This window comes from Leopardus geoffroyi, chromosome D3 (assembly GCF_018350155.1).
Source record: "Leopardus geoffroyi isolate Oge1 chromosome D3, O.geoffroyi_Oge1_pat1.0, whole genome shotgun sequence".
Lineage (NCBI taxonomy): Eukaryota > Metazoa > Chordata > Mammalia > Carnivora > Felidae > Leopardus > Leopardus geoffroyi.
In genome coordinates, this window is record NC_059339.1 from 7083724 (window position 1) to 7104685 (window position 20962).

General features: G+C 41.4%; 1 protein-coding gene and 1 long non-coding RNA gene across 4 annotated transcripts in view; one reads left to right on the plus strand and one right to left on the minus strand.

The window, feature by feature from the left end:
- The first annotated feature begins 2018 nt into the window (after nt 1–2018).
- On the plus strand, nt 2019–20466 carry LOC123588191. Its single transcript, XR_006707743.1, has 3 exons — nt 2019–2124; nt 15452–15462; nt 20455–20466. It is a non-coding gene; the product is annotated as an uncharacterized LOC123588191 (long non-coding RNA).
- Nucleotides 8466–20962, minus strand: part of KNTC1 (kinetochore associated 1) — a 75914-nt gene continuing 63417 nt past the window's right edge. For all 3 annotated transcript variants that reach the window (XM_045458591.1, XM_045458592.1, XM_045458590.1), the window contains exons 54-64: nt 20124–20242; nt 19615–19750; nt 18839–18934; nt 18416–18472; nt 14832–14886; nt 14664–14727; nt 13982–14111; nt 12837–12926; nt 12231–12376; nt 11393–11483; nt 8466–9425 (exon numbers count right to left, since the gene is read on the minus strand). In XM_045458591.1, coding sequence (XP_045314547.1) covers nt 9405–9425; nt 11393–11483; nt 12231–12376; nt 12837–12926; nt 13982–14111; nt 14664–14727; nt 14832–14886; nt 18416–18472; nt 18839–18934; nt 19615–19750; nt 20124–20242 — 1005 coding nt within the window. In that variant the 3' untranslated portion in view covers nt 8466–9404. The remainder of the gene's footprint in view (nt 9426–11392; nt 11484–12230; nt 12377–12836; nt 12927–13981; nt 14112–14663; nt 14728–14831; nt 14887–18415; nt 18473–18838; nt 18935–19614; nt 19751–20123; nt 20243–20962) is intronic.

Below are 20962 nucleotides of genomic sequence, written 5' to 3' on the forward strand. Positions count from 1 at the left end.
TTGTGTGGCTTCTCTTGGGATTTGAGAGCTTAGCATCCAACACTGAAATGTGACCAAACACAGAAAACTCAGGCTTTCTCCGTCAAATCTATGCGGTGAAGGTGAGCGCATCCCTTTTCAAAGGCAAGTTGACTTTTCTGCATCACTAGGCTGTGATGGGAAAGCACAGGGAGGGAGCTAAGTAGTCTTTTCTCCACCTCCTTTCCCCCACTTTCCCATGGTTTTGGAAAGTCCTGGCATTGCTACCTTAGATGCTTCCTACTGTATTCCACAGATAGGAAGATTTCAGAAAAAGGATAATGTAGTTGGGGAGGTTCTTCTAAAGGCATTTAAGGGCTAATATTAGGGATTAATATTTGAAGTGTTGTTGGATTTGATCCGGCTCTTCTCTATTTCTTGGCACCCAGCCCCAAGTCATTGTGTAATGTGTAAACTATGAAAATAAATGACTTAAGTTGCCGACCATAAAAACCTGTTTCACAGCTGATGGATTAAAGGAAACAGGTCCTTTGCCTGTGTCGATGATGGTGCTACATTTGTATATAAAGGTGGCAGGGAATTAGCCACGATGAAAATGAATTGTTATCCCTCTGAGAATAGTTGATACAGATATGGAATTACATTCCTCCCTGTTTCCACATTGTGGTGTTTTGTTTTGTTTATTCAGCTAGGAATTCAGATAGTCAATGGGTCTGGTCTATAAAGAGGTGAGTTATTTATTCAAGAAGTCTTGAATTGCCTGGAATGCAAGGTATTTACAAAACAATGGGTAAGTATGCTAAAATAAAAGGAAACAAAACACTAAATCTTGCTGACTTCCAGTGGGCTGCCAGCCTGAGGACTTTGAGTTAAATCTAAACTATTGCTGACGTCCTGGGGGATTAGCCTGGGAGCCAGCTTCAGAGAAAAGAGGATAGAGAAATAAATTGTTCTTTGAGAATTGCCCTTCTGGCTGGCTACTCTTACCCACTTTTGAAACCTGTTGATTCCTTAGCTTTCCTGTAGACCTGGTGGGATAAAATGAAAACCCAAAATCTGTAATCAAGGAGGAAAAGGCTAAAGAAACATGCATTGTTGATTAATTAGAATCAGGGGTGAAAATAAGGAAAGATTTAGTCATAGAAATCCAAAGGAGGTTGTGACCACCTTTCAAAAGAATATGGTTCCTGTATTGTTCAGCCCTAAAAAGGAAGGAGATTCTGACACCTGCCCCAACATGGATGAGCCTGGAGGACATTGTGCTGAGTCAAAGAAGCCAGTCACAAAAGGACACGTAGAGTATGACTGCACTTATATGAAGTCCCTCGTGTAGTCAAATTGACTGAAACAGAAAAAGTAAAGTGGTGGCTCCTGATGTGAAATGTTGGAGTCTAGGAGCAAACGGTCAAGAAAGAATTCTCGAGACATCTTTGGTGCAAAAATGATGGTTTTATTAAAGCACGGGAACAGGAACCAAGGGCAGACAAAGCTGCACTAGGGTTGTGAGGGATGACTGATCATATACTTTTTAGTTAGTGGGGGTTAGGGAGAGTGTAAGTCTCTAAGGAATTTGGAAGCAAGTTTTCCAGGACCTTGAGGGGCTAGCTGCTGTTAAGATAATGTCATTTACTACTGTCTAGTAAAACCTTAGTCATTGTAGAGAATGAATTTAAAATTTTGTATGTCTTGCCTATTGTTCAATGTGAGCACCGTTAAATTTTTCTAGACTTAGTTTGCTATACCCTAAGATTATAAAAATACTTACTAACCAGCATTTTCTCGCTTCTGTAATCTTGCTTGCTTAACACATTCCTCCCCTTCCCCCTTCCCCCTTTTTCTCCCACCACAAGTAACGGACAAAGCCTTCCCGCCAAAGGCAGACAAAGGACGCCCAATCAGAGAACAACAAATGTCCTTACTTTAAAATCAACCTATCAGGCCCCTCATAATCTGAAACCTCCCCTATGCTATTTGTCTCTGTCTATAAAAACGCTGTACCAACCCTGATTGGGGCCTCTTAGCGTCACCAGCAACGAGGGCACGGAGGTCCAGGTTCGAACCTGCAATAAACGACCCTTGCCGCTTGGCTTTGACTTACGACTCTGGTGGTCTCTTGTGGGGGGTTTCGCGACCTCGGGCATTACAGTCATCATGATGTGGTTTGAAGTGGTGCGGTTCAGAGCCGACGGCCAAGAAAGAATTCTTGAGCTGTCTTTGGTGCAAAAAGGAGATTTTATTAAAGCATGGGGACCGGACCCATAGACAGGAAGAGCTGCCCCAGTATTGTGAGGAGTGACCTATTACATACTTTGGAGTTGGGGGAGGTAAAGACAAAGGGAAGTTTCCAGAAGGACTTTCACATGCTAAAGAAGAAGGCTCACAAGATCCCAGAAGCCTAGCTATTGTCAAACTAAGGTTGTTTTTCCCTCTAGCAAAGCATTAACATTAAGACACTCAGCCTGCCTCAAATATTTGTCAATGGGCTGCAGGTTAGAAGGAAATTTAATTTTATCTACCTTTCCTTCTCTCTCCCTCGGTTCCCCACATCAATGAGACTCTTCAGATGTATATCAGTGGGCCATATGTTTGATGGGTGATTGCTAACATACATCTTGGGGGGTAGAGATAAAGGAAGTTTCCAAAGGGATTTTTATAGTTAAAGAAGACTTACAGGATCCTGGATGTCCAGCTAACATCAGGCTAAGGTTACTTTTTACCTCTAGCAAAGCATTAACTTTAAGGCAGTTGTGAGTTCTTTGAGGAATGTCACACTCTATCTGCCAAAAGTATTTGTCAATGGGCTACAGGTTGTTAGATTTAATTTTATGCACATTTCTTTTGCCATTGTTCTCCACATCAGTGGTCACTCTACAATGTTAATGTACTTAATGCCACTAAACTGTTTACTTACAAATGGTTAAGATGGTAAATTTTGTTATGTGCATTTACCACAATTAAAAATTCTCCTTAAATTTTATGGAAAAAAGGAGAGGATATGGCTCCTAATCTATAGGGGGAATGTTCTGTGTCTTGATTTGGGTGCTTCATACATGGGTATGTAGATTTTGTGCAGATCCCATTATGATTTCTGTACTTTTCTGTATGTTAATTTACTATTATAAGATGATTGTTTCTGATCAATAGCTAGGTAGAGAGCTCACTGTCGTTTAAAGGAGAATATACTTCACCCAAAGGCAGAAGCAGACTTTGAAGAACAAGCTTGCAGTGGGTTGAACAGTGTCCACTCCAAGATTCATGACCATCTGGAATAGTGTCTCTGCTATATAATAGGGTAAAGATTAAGATGAGATCACACAGGGTTAGGGTGGGTCCTGAATCCAATGACAAGTGTCCTTACAAGAGACAGAAAAGGACATACAGAGACACATGGAGAAAGCCATGTGATGATGGAGGCAGAGGCTGGAGTGAGATGGCCACCAACCAAGGACATCTGGAGCCACCAGAAGCCAGAAGAGACAAGGAAGGATTTTCCCTTAGAGCCTTTGGAGGAGCACAGCCCTGCTGATGCCTTGCTTTCAGACTTATGGCTTCCAGAACTGTGAGAGAATAAATTCCTGGTTGTTGTTGTTGTTGTTTAATGTTTATTTATTTTTGAGAGACAGCGTGTGAGCAGCGTAGGGGCAGAGAGAGGGAGACGCAGAATCTGAAGCAGACTCCAGACTCGGCTGTCAGCACAGAGCCCGACATGGGGCTCAAATTCACAACCACGAGATCATGCCCTGAGCCCAAGTCAGACACTTAACCAACTGAACCACCCAGGCGCCCCTTCCTGGGTTTAAGTAGGCTCCTAGCCCAACATAAAGCTGAAACTCACAACCCCGAGATCAAGAGTCACAGGCTCTAGGACTGAATCAGCCAGGTGCCCCAAATTCCTGTCATTTTAAGACTCTCAGTTAATGGTAATTTGTTACAGCAGCCCTGGAAAGCAAGAGACATTGGGCGCAAACTGGGGAGAAACGGTTTTTTTACCTCGCCTTTCAAGAGACCTCACAAAGGAGGTGAACATTAGAAAACTTGGCAAGAGGATGGCTTGGTTTCTGGCTTTCATCCTTCGGGGTCTTTTTTCCTTCACTCCAAAGATCTCATCTTCCTTAGGACCCTCATCACTTACATTTTTTCATCCTGTCAATTTTGCTTTTCCTCCTCCAAGCCCAGAAAATGAAAATATAGAAAAATCCTCACCAGCAATCCAGATTAAACCAAAAGCATGTAACTTCCTGAGAAAAGGTGACCCACTAATCCATTACTATGCAGAATTCTTACTTCCATATAGCACATTTATGAACAATTGAACTAAATGTTGAAGAATATGCTTGGTTAAGACTCTTCAATTTAATTTTATTGTATTTTAAAAATATTTGGGGCGCCTGGGTGGCGCAGTCGGTTAAGCGTCCGACTTCAGCCAGGTCACGATCTCGCAGTCCGTGAGTTCAAGCCCCGCGTCAGGCTCTGGGTTGATGGCTCAGAGCCTGGAGCCTGTTTCCGATTCTGTGTCTCCTTCTCTCTCTGCCCCTCCCCCGTTCATGCTCTGTCTCTCTCTGTCCCAAAAATAAAATAAAAGTTGAAAAAAAAAAATTTAAAAATATTTATTTAAGGGGCGCCTGGGTGGCTCAGTCGGCTAAGTGTCTGGCTCTTGGTTTTGGCTCAGGTCACCATCTCGTGGCTTTGTGGGTTTGAGCCCCCATTTGGGCTCTGTGCTGACAGTGCAGAGCCTGCTTGGGATTCTCTCTCCCAAGCTCTCTGCCCCGCCCTCGCTCACTCCCTCTCTCTCAAAATAAACTTAAAAAAAAAAAAAAAAAAAGGTGTATATATACATATATATGTATATATATGTGTGTGTATACACACACACACACACACACACACACACATATATGAATGGGAGCCTGGATGGCTCAGTCAATTAAGCATCTGACCTTGGCTCAGGTTATGATCTCACAGTTCATGGGTTCAAGCCCTGCATCCAGTTCTGTGTTGACAGCTCAGAGCCTGGAGCCTGCTTTGGATTCTGTGTCTCCTTCTCTCTCTGCCCCTCTCCTGCTTGTGTTTTCTCTCTGTCTCTCTCTCTCCAAAATAAACATTAAAAATTTTTTTTAATTAATTAAAAAAAAAAGCTATACTAGTTACCAAGGGAAAGTCAGTTGAGAGGCCACATTTTTGAGACCAACGACTGTTGGAAGAATTCAAAAAGAATTGCTCTTGAAATTTCTTTTTTCCATTTAGAAAACATTCAGCTTGGGGCGCCTGGGTGGCGCAGTCGGTTAAGCGTCCGACTTCAGCCAGGTCACGATCTCGCGGTCCGTGAGTTCGAGCCCCGCGTCGGGCTCTGGGCTGATGGCTCAGAGCCTGGAGCCTGTTTCCGATTCTGTGCTTCCCTCTCTCTCTGACCCTCCCCCGTTCATGCTCTGTCTCTCTCTGTCCCGAAAATAAATAAACGTTGAAAAAAAAAAAAAAAAATTAAAAAGAAAAAAAAAAAAAAAAAGAAAACATTCAGCTTTGGCTGGTCTAGAAACACATCTCTTATTTTATGGTTATTTTCAAATACGTAGAGTGCCAGAAAATACCACCACCACCACCTCGTCCTTCTCTAATCTTTTGTAGAGTTTATGGTAAGACTTAGCTGTTTTGAGTTCACATTTAGACTCGTTTCAAGGGATCCAATGTATTAACATAAACACTGCAAACAGGTTTCAAATCTGAGCCCCAGCAAACACAGTAGAAGGAAGACTGAATATTCTATGTTTTGTCAGTCCAGGTTTTCTATCAAGAAGGCAGTGGAAGGAAAGCAATCCACTAATAAAATTCTCTACTCCAAGTTGTCAAAGTAATGAAAATTAAGCCACCTCATTCAAAGCAGGAGATGGTGAAAGAATGGGCATGAGTCATGAGAATTAAATACAGTAGGGCCTTTACTCAGTTGTTGCTAACTTCCCCCTTTGTAATGAGGTGCTGTCATGTGTTCACAAGATCATGACACATTCAAAGAAGGAATTTTACCCTGAAAATGGGTAGCTAAGGCTAATTTATTTCACACGTATTTAAAAAAATTTTGTTTATTTTGACAGAGTGCGAGCAGGGGAGGGACAGAGAGAAAGAGGGGGAGAGAATCCCAAGTAGGCTCTGCACCGTCAGCACAGAGCCCAATGTGGGGCTCAAACTCATGAACCATGAGATCACGACCTGAGCTGAAATCAAGAGTTGGATGCTTAACCAACTGAGTCACCCAGGTGCCCCCCTATATATATATATATGGGTATGTATATATATATATATATATATATATATATATATATATATATAAATTTTTAAGAGCCTATTACATGAGATGCTGTTCTAGGGTTTGGGGACAACAGGAGTAGTGAGACAATCAATAAACATGCCATGACAGCTTTGGATTGTATTGAGAAGGTGCCTGCAATAGCTAGTGACTGAGGTGGGGGTCAGCGGGGAGGCAACTTTAGTTGGGCTGTCGGGGAAGGCTGGTGAAAAGAGAAAGTGGTAGGTACGGAGGCTGGAAAGGTGGATGGGGACTAAATCATGTAGGACCTTGTAAGCCACCATATGGATGGGCAGGTAGCATGGAGTTGTAACTGAAATCCAGCTTTAAACCCAGTGCTTCCTACAAATGTGACTGTCTCCAGGGACTGCCTTTTTGCAGTCGATCTACCAAAAGGAGAGCCCTTTATAATCCGTTCTCCCAGAATGGATTCTGTTTCTAATTTGAACAAAGATGCCTGTGTGCCTCAGTTGGCAACTTGGGTCTTGTGCTAAAGTGAAACTGGAAGCCAGTGAAAAGTGTGAGGCAGGGCAAAGTCAAGATCTGGCTTGTTTTAGGGATAAACAGTATGGAGAATGGCTGTATGGAGACAAGAGTGGAAAACAATCAAGGCTAATAAAAATATAATAGATGTAACAAGGATCCTGGCTAACTGTATATTTGAACTTCAAATAAACTTAAAAAAGTAAATTTAAATATATTTTATGTTTTAAAAAATTACTTCTCTGGTATACCTACAGCTAACCCTTTGCATGTCAGGACTTTATTCTGAACAATGAAACCAGTGTTGAGATTGGGAAAGAATCCTTCAGCTCAGTGTGAATCTATCAGGCATGCAGAGTCGTTTTCCATTTGTTACCTTCTGGTGCCACCACTTGACCCCTTCCATTCCTTGCACATTTATGCTCAAGACCATTCCAGGTTCCGCTTTCAGATGCAGCCAGAGGGTTTTCTTAAGGTTCAATTACATAAATATCAAAGAAATACAGATGTAAGTAGTGAGATATTATTTTCACCTATCATATTAGCCAAAAGTTTTTAAAAGTCAGATTGGTCCATGTTGGGAAGAAGTAAAGCAGACATGCCTCTTGCTGGTAGGGACAGGAGTTCGTGAAAAAGATCTTTTGAGGGGAGGTGGGTGGGGGGTGGGCTAAACAGGTGAAGGGTATTAAGGAGGGCACTTGCTGGGATGAGCACTGGGTGTTATATGTAAGTGATGAATCACTAAATTCTACTCCTGAAACCAATACTACACCATATGTTAACTAACTTGAATTTAAATAAAATCTTGGAAAGAAAACAAAAACTTTTGAAACGCATGCAGGTTGGCAACGTGCATTTAGAGCTTTTAAGATCTTCATTCCTTTTGATGTGGTCAATCTGTTCCTGGGAATGTATCTTAAGGAAATAACTCCAAATATGGAAGAAGTTTTATGAAAAATACTGGTGTGGTCTAAATGTCCAGAATAGAGTAAGTAGAGGCCCATTTACACCTCCTTAGGAGGTTTTACAAATAAGGGAACTGAGGCTTTGAGAAGTTCTATAACTTGTCCAGTATCACACAGCTAGTATGTGATAGAGCCAGGATTCAAATCTAGACTATTTTTACCCCAAAACCCAAGTTTTTAATCTATGATACCTTGACTATAATGTATAGAAAATTTTTTTGGGGGGCGCCTGGGTGGCGCAGTCGGTTAAGCGTCCGACTTCAGCCAGGTCACGATCTCGCGGCCCGTGAGTTCGAGCCCCGCGTCAGGCTCTGGGCTGATGGCTCAGAGCCTGGAGCCTGTTTCCGATTCTGTGTCTCCCTCTCTCTCTGCCCCTCCCCCGTTCATGCTCTGTCTCTCTCTGTCCCAAAAATAAATAAACGTTGAAAAAAAAAAATTAAAAAAAAAAAAAAAAAAAAAAGAAAAATTTTTTTTTCTTCTCGTTAAGAAATTTTTAATGTTTATTTTTGAGAGAGAAAGAGAGACAGAGAGAGTGAGCAAGCAGGGGAGGGACAGAGAGAGAGGGAGACACAGAATCCAAAACAGGCTCAGAGGTGTCAGCACAGAGCCCAACATGGGGCTCAAACCCACGACTGGTCATGATTTCATACCTGAGCCGAAGTCGGATGCTTAGCCGACTGAGCAACCCAGGCACCCCAGAAATAAGGTTGTTCTCAACTGGAAAAACAAAGGCAAACTCATTCTGATTTATGAAATTCAATTTATACACACAAATAGAAAAAGACTACAGAGGCAGAATAAGAGTTGTGATGACCTTTTCTGCACGCTGGGTGGCGGCTGCTGGCTTTCAGCTCCACACTGCCCCCGCAGGCCAGCCTCTGTACTGCTGGCGCTGACAGCCTACAGCCGGCTTTCCCAGACACCCGGCCAGATGGGTTCCGGTTTGGTTCTGTCATTCTTGGCACTGGCAGGAGAATTAGAAGGTTGGACAAAGAAAAAGGAGTTGTTTCTTTTCTCTTTCGGTGGTGGCCTGGAAGCGGCAGCAATCGCTGAGGGTGACCGAGGGCCACTGGAGGCCGCGGCGGTGAAGTGGAAGGCGCAGCAGCCACCTCCTTGCGTCAGCTAACAGCCCTTTCCCCTTCTGCCTCTCCAGCGGCCCCTCGCTCTCCCCTTTGCTTTTCAGTCCTTCTAACACCTTTGTAACCAATTCCTGCCGTCCAATCCTTCTCTGCCTGAAATACCTAGAGTGGTTTCTGTTTTTCTGGCTGGCCTGATACGCTCTGCGGCAAAACTTAGATACATATTTAACTAGAATTCATTAGAAAGAGTGACATTATTCTTATTCTTATTTGTATATGAAGAAATAGGATATAAGTAGTTGTTTTTCTTGTGGCCGGAGCAAAATACTTGTGCATTTAGTTTCCTTCCTGTGGGGTGCAAAAGACTGATGGTCTCTATAAGTTATACAAGTAACTGGTAAAGAAAATTGATTAACTCAAGACATGAGTTCTTTACAAGATAATAATCAAACTACTACGAAGCGCCTCAGTTGTTACTTGTTGGTCAACATTTGACAAGTTATAACACATTGACGGCACAACTTTAAAACCCTAATAAATATGATTAGTTAATAGTAGACTCCAAAGTCCCCTTTGTTCTTCTTAAAAGAGGTTGATCGGCTATGATCCACCAAGAAACATCTAAATGGGAAGAAACACAGAAGCATTTTTATTAATGCCATTTAGTTTTTTCAATAGAAAACAGATAAACTATAAAATTTATGACTTAACTGTATTGCTAAACATCTACACATAAAGTTATTTGGCATTTAGACAGCTGGACTAGAAAAAAACAGATCTATTTTAAGGGCCAAAGATTTGCCTCCTAAATCAGTAATCTCCCTTTTAAAAAAAGGTAACCTAGGGGCACCCGGGTGACTGAGTTGGTTAAGCGTCTGACTTTGGCTCAGGTCACGATCTTACAGTTTGTGAGTTTAAGCCCTGCGTTGGACTCTGGGCTGAGACCTCACAGTCTGGAGCCTGCTTCAGATTCTGTGTCTCCCTCTCTCTCTCTCTACCCCCCCCCCAAACAAATAAACATTAAAAAACTTTTTTTTGAAAAAAAGAAAAAAAATTTAAAAAGGTAACCTATGCCATTGATCACAACAGATTGGAAGTGACCAAAGGAAGTTATTAATGAAAGTTAACAAAACGCAGGCTTATTTTAACATGCCTGATCTGGACCAAAGGAGGGGAAAAAACCCACAATTACTTAAACATGATTAAAAAATTTTAGGGGCACCTGGCTGGTTCAGTCGGTGGAGCATGTGACTCTTGGTCTCAGGGTTGTGAGTTCAAGCCCTACTCTGGGTATAGAGATTACTCAAAAATAAAATCTTTAGGGGCACCTGGGTGGCTCAGTCAGTTGAGCGTCCAACTCAGGTCATGATTCCAGGGTTGTAGGATCAAGCCCCACATCTGGCTCTGTGCTGAGCATGGAGTCTGCTTGGGATTCTCTCTCTCTCCTTTGCCCCCACTCGTGCTCTCTCTCTTTCTCAAAAAAAAAAAAAAAAAAATTGTATCATATATATATATATAATTATTTTTTTTAAATGTTTATTTATTTTTGAAAGAGACAGAGCTCGAGCAGGGGAGGGGCAGAGAGAGAGAGGGAGGGAGACACAGAATCCAAACCAGGCTCCAGGCTCTGAGCTATCAGCACAGAGCTCAATGCAGGGCTCTAACCCATGAACCATGAGATCATGACCTGAGCCAAAGTCAGACGCTCAACCGACTGAGCCACCCAGGAGCCCCTTATCTTTTTTTTTTTTTTTTAAATTTTTTTTAAACGTTTATTTATTTTTGAGACACAGAGAGACAGAGCATGAAGGGGGGAGGGTCAGAGAGAGGGAGACACAGAATCTGAAGCAGGCTCCAGGCTCTGAGCTGTCAGCACAGAGCCTGACGCGGGGCTCGAACTCACGGACCGTGAGATCGTGACCTGAGCCAAAGTCGGCCGCTTAACCAACTGAGCCACCCAGGCGCCCCCAGGAGCCCCTTATCTTATATTTAAGTTCAGAATAGGAGTAAGAGTGATTTACATGCATATTTTATATATGAAAACATTTGGAAGGACGTATACTAAAATGTTAAACAGTAAACCTATTTCTGTGTAGTGAGATTTCAAGAGATTAAGATTTTTTGTTTTTGTTTTTTGGCTCTTGCAAATTTGTTTTTTCTATGGTGAAAATACATATGTCTTTGGTAATTAAAAAGGAGAATTAAAAGAAATTAATGCCCAAGGATAAAATTAATCAGTACTTTTTGAAATTAGTTTTCCACTTGCTTTGATATGAAAAATAAGACTTTATGAGGAATCATAATGCTGGAAAGCACCCAGGAGACCACGCAGTCCAGATGTGAAAACTAAAGCCTGCACAGGGTCAGTGAATGGCTGGAGACCACACTGCTGCAGAGAGTAGAACCAGGGCCTCTTGATTTCTGGGCTAAGAGCCCCTCAAACAAAAAGCAAAATATAAAAATATACATAGTTAACGCATAAAAATACATTTATCTCCAGGACACAAGAACAAGTTGAGTCAACGTCAAGACCCTGGTGATATAAATGGTGTCACGTCAGAACCTGAGTAACGGTGGGCCAGCTTTACCTTCAGAATTTCACAGGGAGCGGCGTCTGGTGGTACAGGCTTCCCACAATGTTTTGAATATTCAGTTATAAACACTGAAGCTTCATCTAAACTATGGAATCAGAAAGAAAAAGCATCAGGAGGAAATCCTCGGGCATGATAAATATGTTTGCTATCTTGACTGTGGCGATGGCTTCACGGGTACATGTATGTCCAAATTTATCATATTGCATACTTGAATTACGTGTAGCCTATATATGTGTGTGTAGCTATGGTTGGATCACAAGTGGTAAGCAAACAGAAAGAAATCCAAGGCTTGGTAATGAGAGAGAGATATGTCCCAAGTGGCCAGCACAGTTAGACTAAATGTAGGGACCAGGAAAGACTTCTATCCTGACAGGGTTTCCCTTCCTTAGTGTCAGCCATTTCTCTCTTCTCCTTTTCGCGTTCCAAATCCATTCCCAATCCTATCCCAGAAAGCTTATTTCCAAACTTGTGGCTGCCAGAAAATTAGACAATCAAGCTTAGCAAAAATTAGGTCACATAAAAGCCAGTAATTCTCTGAGCAAATGTCTAAGGAATAAAGTTGTAACTCAAGTTTTAGAGCAGGACTGTGAGATACCTATTTTGGGGGTTTGGAAAGTTTCTTGATTGTCTGATTCCAAGTTCATGTTCTAAGGGACTCAGTTACAAGACAACTAACCTCTGGGCATATGTGGTAATGCTATAGCTTAATATTCAGAGCCTTTCATTACAACCAAATAGTTGTACAGTTATTTGATATTTTCCTCCAAAATAAAGATAAATTTTAAGGAAACTCTACAGTAAGTTGTTTTTGTTTGTTTGTTAATTAACTTACCTTAACTCATTTGCCAAATAGTTTACCAGCTCAGTGATGTTGTTGGAATTCATCATATGCAATTTCAACACTTGAAAGTATTTTGTCTTTGCCAAAATCCCAAACTCCTTCTTACTTATGATATTATTCAGAATCAGGTTTCTAATCTATAGAATGATAGGTATCATTAAATTAAAAATGTGTGCAATTCCAAGTTCTTACTCAATACCCCCAAATTCCTTACTATCAGAAGTTAAATTAGCACTGTGTTGTGACTCTCTTTTTTTAAGGGGGTGGGGAAGGGGATCTGTTTTGGCCCATTTCAGTAACAGATTAAATCAATAAGAAGTAATTGCTCTGAAGCACTTTGGGACTTTTTAGGAGGAAGATCTGCTTACAACAACAAGCATTTAAGGCTACAGATTTTTCACTGAGCACAGCAGCAAATAAGACAGATGAGGTCTCTACCTTTTAAAAATTTATTAAGGTTTTAATAAAGGCAAAATAATTTTATATATTACCAAATAGGCAGAGATAGTAGTATTCAGCCTACTTTTGATTTAGGGAAAATTACTACCTTCTAATATAAAAGTTTTCATGGCAAAAGGAGATGAAATTGCCTCTTACTTGATGTGAAAATCCTGCCAATTGGCCAGTATTCATATGCTCTTCTAATTGCTGTAAAATGATCTGAGGATTGCACGAGCCCAGAAAATTCTACAGGAAAAAAAATCAAACACAGTGGAAAAGTATTATTACTACTAATTTCTGTCAAATCTAAAAGGTTTTCATTTTTAAATTTGGAATATCTTTAACCATTTCTATTATAGGAAAAAAACAACTCTATCATATAACAAAAAATTAAAGAAATAAGGAAAAAGACATTTTATAAATACCTATTGTGACAACAAGGGCTGTTTAACAAGCATTTTGTCATTCTAAGTGCTGAAAGGACTCTATTTAAATACTAAAATTTTGAAAAGCATTAATGGATGAGTTTATGAATAGTCAAAAAACCCCCGAAGTCCAAGGCAAGCACAGAAGACTGTGAGAAAATGGAGTGAACAGACCAAATGACAGATAAAAAATATGCATGTTCATTTATATAGATCTTTATCTACTGGCTAAACTAACTTTGGGGAAATACTGCAAAACATTCCCAAGTGCTTTGTTCTATTTGTTCTGTACTGTAAAGGGAATGAGTTCGTTTCAAAAGTTCTGTCCTCAGAATGTTCATGGGTCCGTCCCTTTGTCAGACACCCACACACAAACCTGACAATTCCCTCTCTTATCTCCCACATCCAATCACTAAGTGAAGCTGCTCTATTTGGCTCATTCTCACTGCCACCACCCCACTTACAGCACATATCCCCTCGAGCCTTCCCTGCCCATTCACAGGCTGGTCCAGGCAAGTGCAACAGCTTCCCACACTTCCGCTCCTGCCTCCTCTCTCCCCCACCAAGCCCAAGGATTGTTCCCTCCAAAACGGTGCCTGAACATTTTACTTTACTTTTCCAGGAAACCTGACAGTTCCCCACTGATAAAGAACAAGGTCCAAACCCCTCTTAAGGCATCCCTTGGATGGACCTTGATCTATCTTTTAGGCTCACCTCCTGCTAAACCTGCATACAAACCTCCCACACCCCTGAGGCTGATGAACTCCTGCTTTGCCAAGTCTGGTAAAAAGAAAACACCACCCCTTTTGTGGGGGCACAAGCAGTGGGAGATTTTCTGTTCCTCTGGCAGGCCCAGAGGAATAATTTGCGAGATACCTTAATTTGCTGATGTCTTTTTTCCGAGTGAGGCATGAGCATCAGACAGGCTAGTGCAAAAGCCGGAAGCTCTAACTGGACATACTGCCTGGCAACCGCAATCATGTCGAGATCATCTGAAACTGGGCATCTTCAAGAGATCACATGAATTTATTAGTAATTTGTCAGATTCACGATATTATGTTGAGTCTTCCAGCTTTCCACAACTGTTACCTGATTGTGCTTTCAATGATTTTAAACATTACAGTGCCGGTGCATCACATACACTTAGTAATGAGTAACTTGAGTCTTCTTCGTGGAACAAAATATCCCACCCACTGGAACACAGAGCACTGACTGCCGCTATGATCATGTCTGAGGCCCACACATGCTTAAAGACACATTCTCAGAAGACTCAAAATCTGTGAGACAACACTTCATGATTTCAGGTAGTGATGAAAATACTCCTGATGTACATTAAAACTAATTTTAGGGAATGCTTATCAAGTATCAGTTTACGAGTTGCACTGCATGTGGAAAGCAGACATTGTGAAAATAAGAGAGATATTTTATTTTAAAAACAAGTGGTATGTTTAACTTCTCAAGAAAAATGAGTTACTCATTTAAAGAGGTTTATTAAAAAGAAATTTCATAAACAACATATATGATTTTGAGGGGGTAGGAAAACAATTATTTTACTTACTCTAGAACAGCGATGAGACTCTCTCGACAATCTGATAACTGACTGGGGCTCAGAGGACAAGATGCTGAAAAGAGAAACAATAATGTGTACACACACACACACACACACACACACACACACACACAGCGATAAAACGCTACTGTCAATGTTTCAGGGGAGGAAAAATACCTGAAAGTAGGGGTATCTGAACCACACGCTGCCAAGCTTTGCTGAAGTAGGGAACCTGGGGAAACAAGCATGTTATAGGATTTGCGCCACAGTCTCTCGGTTTTGCAGTCATAGAATTATATACTTAGAGCATATGTTCTGGATCCTAAGACCAAAAACGTAAATTGGTATCTCCTTATTCAAGATGGTTAGATTTTAGGATAATATTCTTTCCTTCTCTCTCTTTTTTAAAGTAAACTCTGTACCCAATGTGGGGCTCAAACTTGATCTCATGATCCTGAGATCAAGAGTCACATGCTCTACTGATTAAGCCAGCCAGGGGTCCTTGGATAATTCTCTTCATAAGTGTATAGTTCAGGATCTTATTACACAATCTTGGCTGATTTGTTATGGTTTTGTGTGGGGAAAAAAGTGTCAGAAAACAAAACTCACACTGTTGTGTGCCACAAGCTGTGTGAGAGTCACAGGAAAGGGGCAACCAGACAAGAGAAAGGATTTCAAAAAGGAATAAGGCAACAACATACGTTTCCACTCATAGGAGAGGGGTTAAATGACTCAGGATATATTTTGCTCCATATTATGGAGAATAATTAAGAGTTCAAAGTCATGGGGCACCTGAGTGGCTCAGTTGGTTAAGCGTCCAACTTTGGCTCAGGTCATGATCTTGAAGTTCATGGGCCCTGTCTCAGGCTCTGTGTTGACAGCTCAGAGCCTGGAGCCTACTTTGTATTCTGTGTCTCCCTCCCTCTCTGCCACTCCTCTGCTCGCACTCTGTCTCTCTCTCTCTCTCAAAAATAAACAAACACATACAAAAAAAGAGTTTAAAGTCATGAGATACCAAAAAGACTAAATGTACAGGTTTCATAAGATCCAACAATTCCACTCCTAAGCATATGTTCGAGAGAAAAACACACATCCACATAAAAACTTGTACACAAATGTTCACGGGGCACCATTATTCATAATAACCCAAATACCCTTCAACTGATGAATAGACAATAAAATGCAGGTGTGTCCACAGAGTGCACATGAGTCAGCAGTAAAAAGGAACGAGGCCCTGACACCCACTCCCATGCAGATGAACCAAAAACACGACACCGAGTAAAAGGAGAACAGAAGGCCACGTGGTGCAGGATTCTGTTGATATGACATGTCCAGCACAGACACTTCCAGGGGCAGGAGAGGGAGGAATAGTGAGTGACTGTTAATGGATATGGGGCATACTTCCGGGGTGAAGAAAATGTTCTAGAATTAGATAGTGGTGATGGTTGCATAACATTGTGAATATACTAAAAACCACTTAATTATACACTTTATTTACTTTTTTGGGAAAGGTTTTTTTTGTTTTTTTTTTTTTAAGTAATCTCTACCCCCAACGTGGGGCTCGAACTCACAACCCTGAGATCAAGAGTCACATGGTCTTCTGACTGAGCCAGCCAGGGTCCCCTTAGCTGTACACTTTAAAAGGGTACATTTGGGGCACCTGGGTGGCGCAGTCGGTTAAGCGTCCGACTTCAGCCAGGTCACGATCTCGCGGTCCGGGAGTTCGAGCCCTGCGTCAGGCTCTGGGCTGATGGCTCAGAGCCTGGAGCCTGTTTCCGATTCTGTGTCTCCCTCTCTCTCTGCCCCTCCCCCGTTCATGCTCTGTCTCTCTCTGTCCCAAAAATAAATAAAATAAACGTTGAAAAAAAATTTTTTTTTTTAAATAAAAGGGTACATTTTAGGGGCCCCTGGGTGGCTCAGTTGATTAAGCATTTGACTCTTGATTTCTGTTCAGGTCATGACCTCAGTTCGTGGGATCGAGCCCCGTATCAGGCTCTGTGCTGACAGCATGGAGACTCTTGAGATTCTCTCTTTCCCCCTCTCTCTGCCCTTACCCTGCTTATGCTCACACACTTGTTCTCTCTCAAAATAAATAAATATTAAAAAACAAATAAAAGGGTTAAGTTTTACATGGGAATTACATCTCAATTGAGAAAATAAAGGTAGGGGGGCACCTGGGTGGCTCAGTTGGTTGAGCTTCTGACTTCAGCTCAGGTCATGATCTCACGGTTCATGAGTTCGATCCCCCATCGGGCTCACTGCTCTCAGCCTGTCAGTGCACAGGCTGCTTCAGATCCTCTCTCCCTTTCTCTCTGCCCCTCCCCACCTTGTGCTCTCCCAAAATAAATAAATAATAATTTTAAAAAATTAAAAAAAAAAAAAAAGTGGGTCTCTGAGCTCTATGGAACTATCTCCAAAACACCAATGTTATGTGGAAAAAACACTTTATCTAGCATGTGATTGCATGTACATGTACAAAAATGTATATATCCCTCCCCCCACACTTATATGCTACTAGGAAAGTTCTAGAAGAAAACATAAGAAACTATAAACAGTAGTTACTTCTGGGGAGATAATTTTGAAGGGAAATGGTAAAGGAGAATTTTCAAGTTTTACTCAGCATGTTTCAATGTTGTTCTAATTTATTAAGCTACGAATAGATGATATATTTCTACATTACATATTATAACAATTATGTGGTACACAACTTGTGAAATTTAGAAAAGATGAATAAGTCATTGTGTCTGATTTAAAGATCTTCTAAGTTCAAGAAGGGCAGGAATATATGCTTAAAACAAATTATACCATGGCAGGTGTTACAGCAGAACCAGTGTTTTGAGGGCATAAATGAAGATGCAGCTCAGGCGGCCTGGAGAACACGGGCAAGTGATGTCCTCAAGTGACCTCTGAACTAAATATTCTGGGTCCCAGCACCATTTTATTTTTTAAATGTCTATGTATTTGTGGGGGAGGGAGAGGCAGCAGAGGGGCAGAGAGAGAGAGAGAGAGAGAGAGAGAGAGAGAGAATCCCAAGCAGGCTCTGTCAGTGCAGAGCCTGATGAGGGGCTCGAACTCACGAACCACATGATCATGACCTGAGCTGAAATCAAGAGTCAGATGTTTAAGCAACTGAGCCACACAGCGCCCCCGGCACCATTTTAACAGGACATCAGGTCTGTTCTTTTTTTAAATTTTTTTAACGTTTATTTATTTTTGAGAGAGAGAGGGAGAAAGAAAGAGAGAGAGAAAGAGCAAGAGAGAGAGAGAGAGAGCATGAGAGGCGGAGGGGCAGAGAGAGAAGGAGACACAGAATCTGAAGCAGGCTCCAGGCTCTGAGCTGTCAGCACAGAGCCCGACGTGGGGCTCGAACTCACAGAGTGCAGATCATGAGCCGAAGTGAGAGGCTTAACTGATTGAGCCACCCAGGCGCCCCAGGTCCATTCTTTTAAACATTTTTTTTTTTTAAGTTTATTTATTTTCAGAGAGAGACACATGCAGAGAGAGCATGTGAGCAGGGGAGGGAGGGAGGGAGGGAAGGAGGGAGGGAGAGAGAATGAGAGAGAGTGAGAGTGAGAATGAGAGTGAGAGAGAGAGAGAAAGAGAGAGAATATCCCAAGCAGGCTCTGCACTGTGACTGCACAGCCCAGACATCAGGTCCATTCTTCACTTGAGCCAGTGACTTCACCCAGTGCACCCAGCAGCCACAGGCCGTCAAGTATAAAGATTAAGTTCTATAAAATTTATTTTAGAAAACTACATACCTGCCATAACGAATGGATACTAGAAATGGCGGTTAAAACTTTCCTTAGATAAGGGATCTGTGAAAACAATAAAATACAGTTCTGAGTATCACTAAAATGGAAAGCTTCAACATGAAATATCAGATTCTTAAATTTTCAAAAGAGGTGTCAGTAAAATGTATCCACCATGAGAACCAAAGAAATTCACTTCCTAAATCACAAATATCAAAAAAGGGCAGGGAAGCTTCCATTTCTTTCCAGCGAAATTTATGTCAGTTTTGAGTTAGCACTTCCTCTGGCCTAACACCAAGTTAAGTTTGGCACGAACCCAACAAGTCCATGTTTGCAGCGTACATCTGTTCGATAACAAACATCAGTGCAGAATGCTTAAGAGATGCTATGAGAAAGCTTTAACACACTGCAGTCTAGGGCACTGAGTCTCACCATATTGAAGCCAAGAAGCTTCTGCAAGAGTCCATTCCAAAGCTGCAGGTCATAGATTTTGTACTCCAAACAAAGTTCAGTCACCAATCTTACTGCCTAAAGCAGAAGAGACATTAAAAAAAAAATCATACTGCTTCAAAAACAAACAAACAACAAAAACCCATACTGCTTCAAGATACCAGGAAATCAAAGCACCTTTGGAAAAGGTAGGGTGGCCACACACAAAATGTTTATAATCTAGATGTGTCTATTGCCTAATTTCAGTGAAGCCCTCCTATCTCTCTAATGAAAGTAAAAAAGATTAAGATTATTCTCTTTCTTGCTTGCGGTCATGGATTCAAAGAGCATCTTGGGGCTTCCCTGTCTTTTTTCTATCCAAGATCAGTTTGCCTGTTGGCCTCATAACCCTCACGCCCTAGGCTCCAACTGCCTCGGAGACTAAATTCCCACAGGCAATGAGGAAGAAGAGAAGTGACGTCCCTCCTGACATAGGGACACTCTCTGTCCCTACCCATCTGGATGAGGACACACAGGCCTTGGGAAGGGATTACAAAAGTGTCCCTTTGTGGGTGGAGATTAGGCCCTAGGCTTTAAGGGGCAGAGGTAAGGGGATCCTACAAGTTGCCTGTCACCTGTCAGGATAGGAAAGTAGAAACAGTCTCAGAGCAGCAAATTTGTTCAAGAATGAAGAATTCCTCTGGTTTTAGGCATTTGAGTGAAAACAAGGGTATCTGAGAAGATGGGGACCCCACCCTCAGACAACTCCATGTACATACCATGGATTCATGGCTGTGGTTTTTCCAAAGACCCTTAATCATTCCTTCTTTAGGACTGTTGCAAAATAATTCATAAGTGATGGGGATATTCAAAGTCTCAAACGATGCCAGAAAAGTTATACATTTCAAATAAGATCTGGAAAACAGAGGCATTTATGGGAATCATTCTTACAGGCCACATTTACATTTAAGATAAAAGCCACCAGAGGGCAATTATTAAGCCTGTTTGTTTTTAAATGTCTATTTTTTAGGCTTCTAAATATATTCACTGAATATAATATTAGAAATAAATCAATATAAGCAAGATCAAGAAAACATTCAGTTCCTAAATGCCTCAAAAAACTAGGGAAACAAGATGTTCTCAGAGGCCTACATCCCCTTTGCCAAAAGGTCAAGGGCACTCAAGGCATAGCATTCTAATGAACTCTCACAAACTAAGGGGTTTAAATGTTACATTTCCAAAGAACCCATCTGTTTCCTATTAATACAAGTTAAAAATTTCTACTTACTTCACTTCTTGCATGGGTTTTTTGAAGAGAGATTCTATAGTTTCCTTGTCGGCCAAATATAGGAGACACTGAAGAGCTCGAGCTCTGTGGGCAAAAGTTAACTGGCGCACACCCAGCGTCTGTAAAACCAATGCAAGTTTGCAGAGACACATGCATGTTACAGCTGGGTACATGAGTTTCAACTTAGGTAGCATAAGCATTGTGAAAAACAAAAATTAAAGTCAATCTCTGCCCTTAGGGAGCCAGTGGTTCTCAAAGCATGGTCCACAGACCCTTGGCGGACATTCCTCAAACTCTTACAGGTGGGAAAGGGTCAAAGTTACTTTCACAGCATCACAAAGATATTATTTGCCTTTAGACTGTGTTCATACTTGCACTGGTGGGTGAAAGTGTTGGCACTAATCACAGGAACACGCTGTTGCTGGGGCAGCTGTGGTGTGCATCACAGCCATGCATGCACAGTATTGAAAACCAAAGGTGACTTCCACTTAACAAGGTTCTCGACAGAGCTGTAAAAATTAGTTTTACGAAACCTCACCTCTTGAATACGTTGAGTTCACACTTGAATACATATTAATTAATTAAAATGTATTCATCAATGTGTGTGACCGAATGGGAAATACACGTAAAGCACACTGCAGTCTTACGATTTATGAATAGTTGTGAGCTGAAGCAGCCACTTTAAATGGAACGTCATTTTTACTTGAAACAATGACTATCAGATAAACTAATATGAGAAAGAAAGAAAGAAAGAAAGCAAGAAAGAGAAAGAAAGAAAGAAACCCTCCCCTTGTTGTTGAGGGCATATAATCAAGCATCTTAGATTTCCCTCTTTTCTT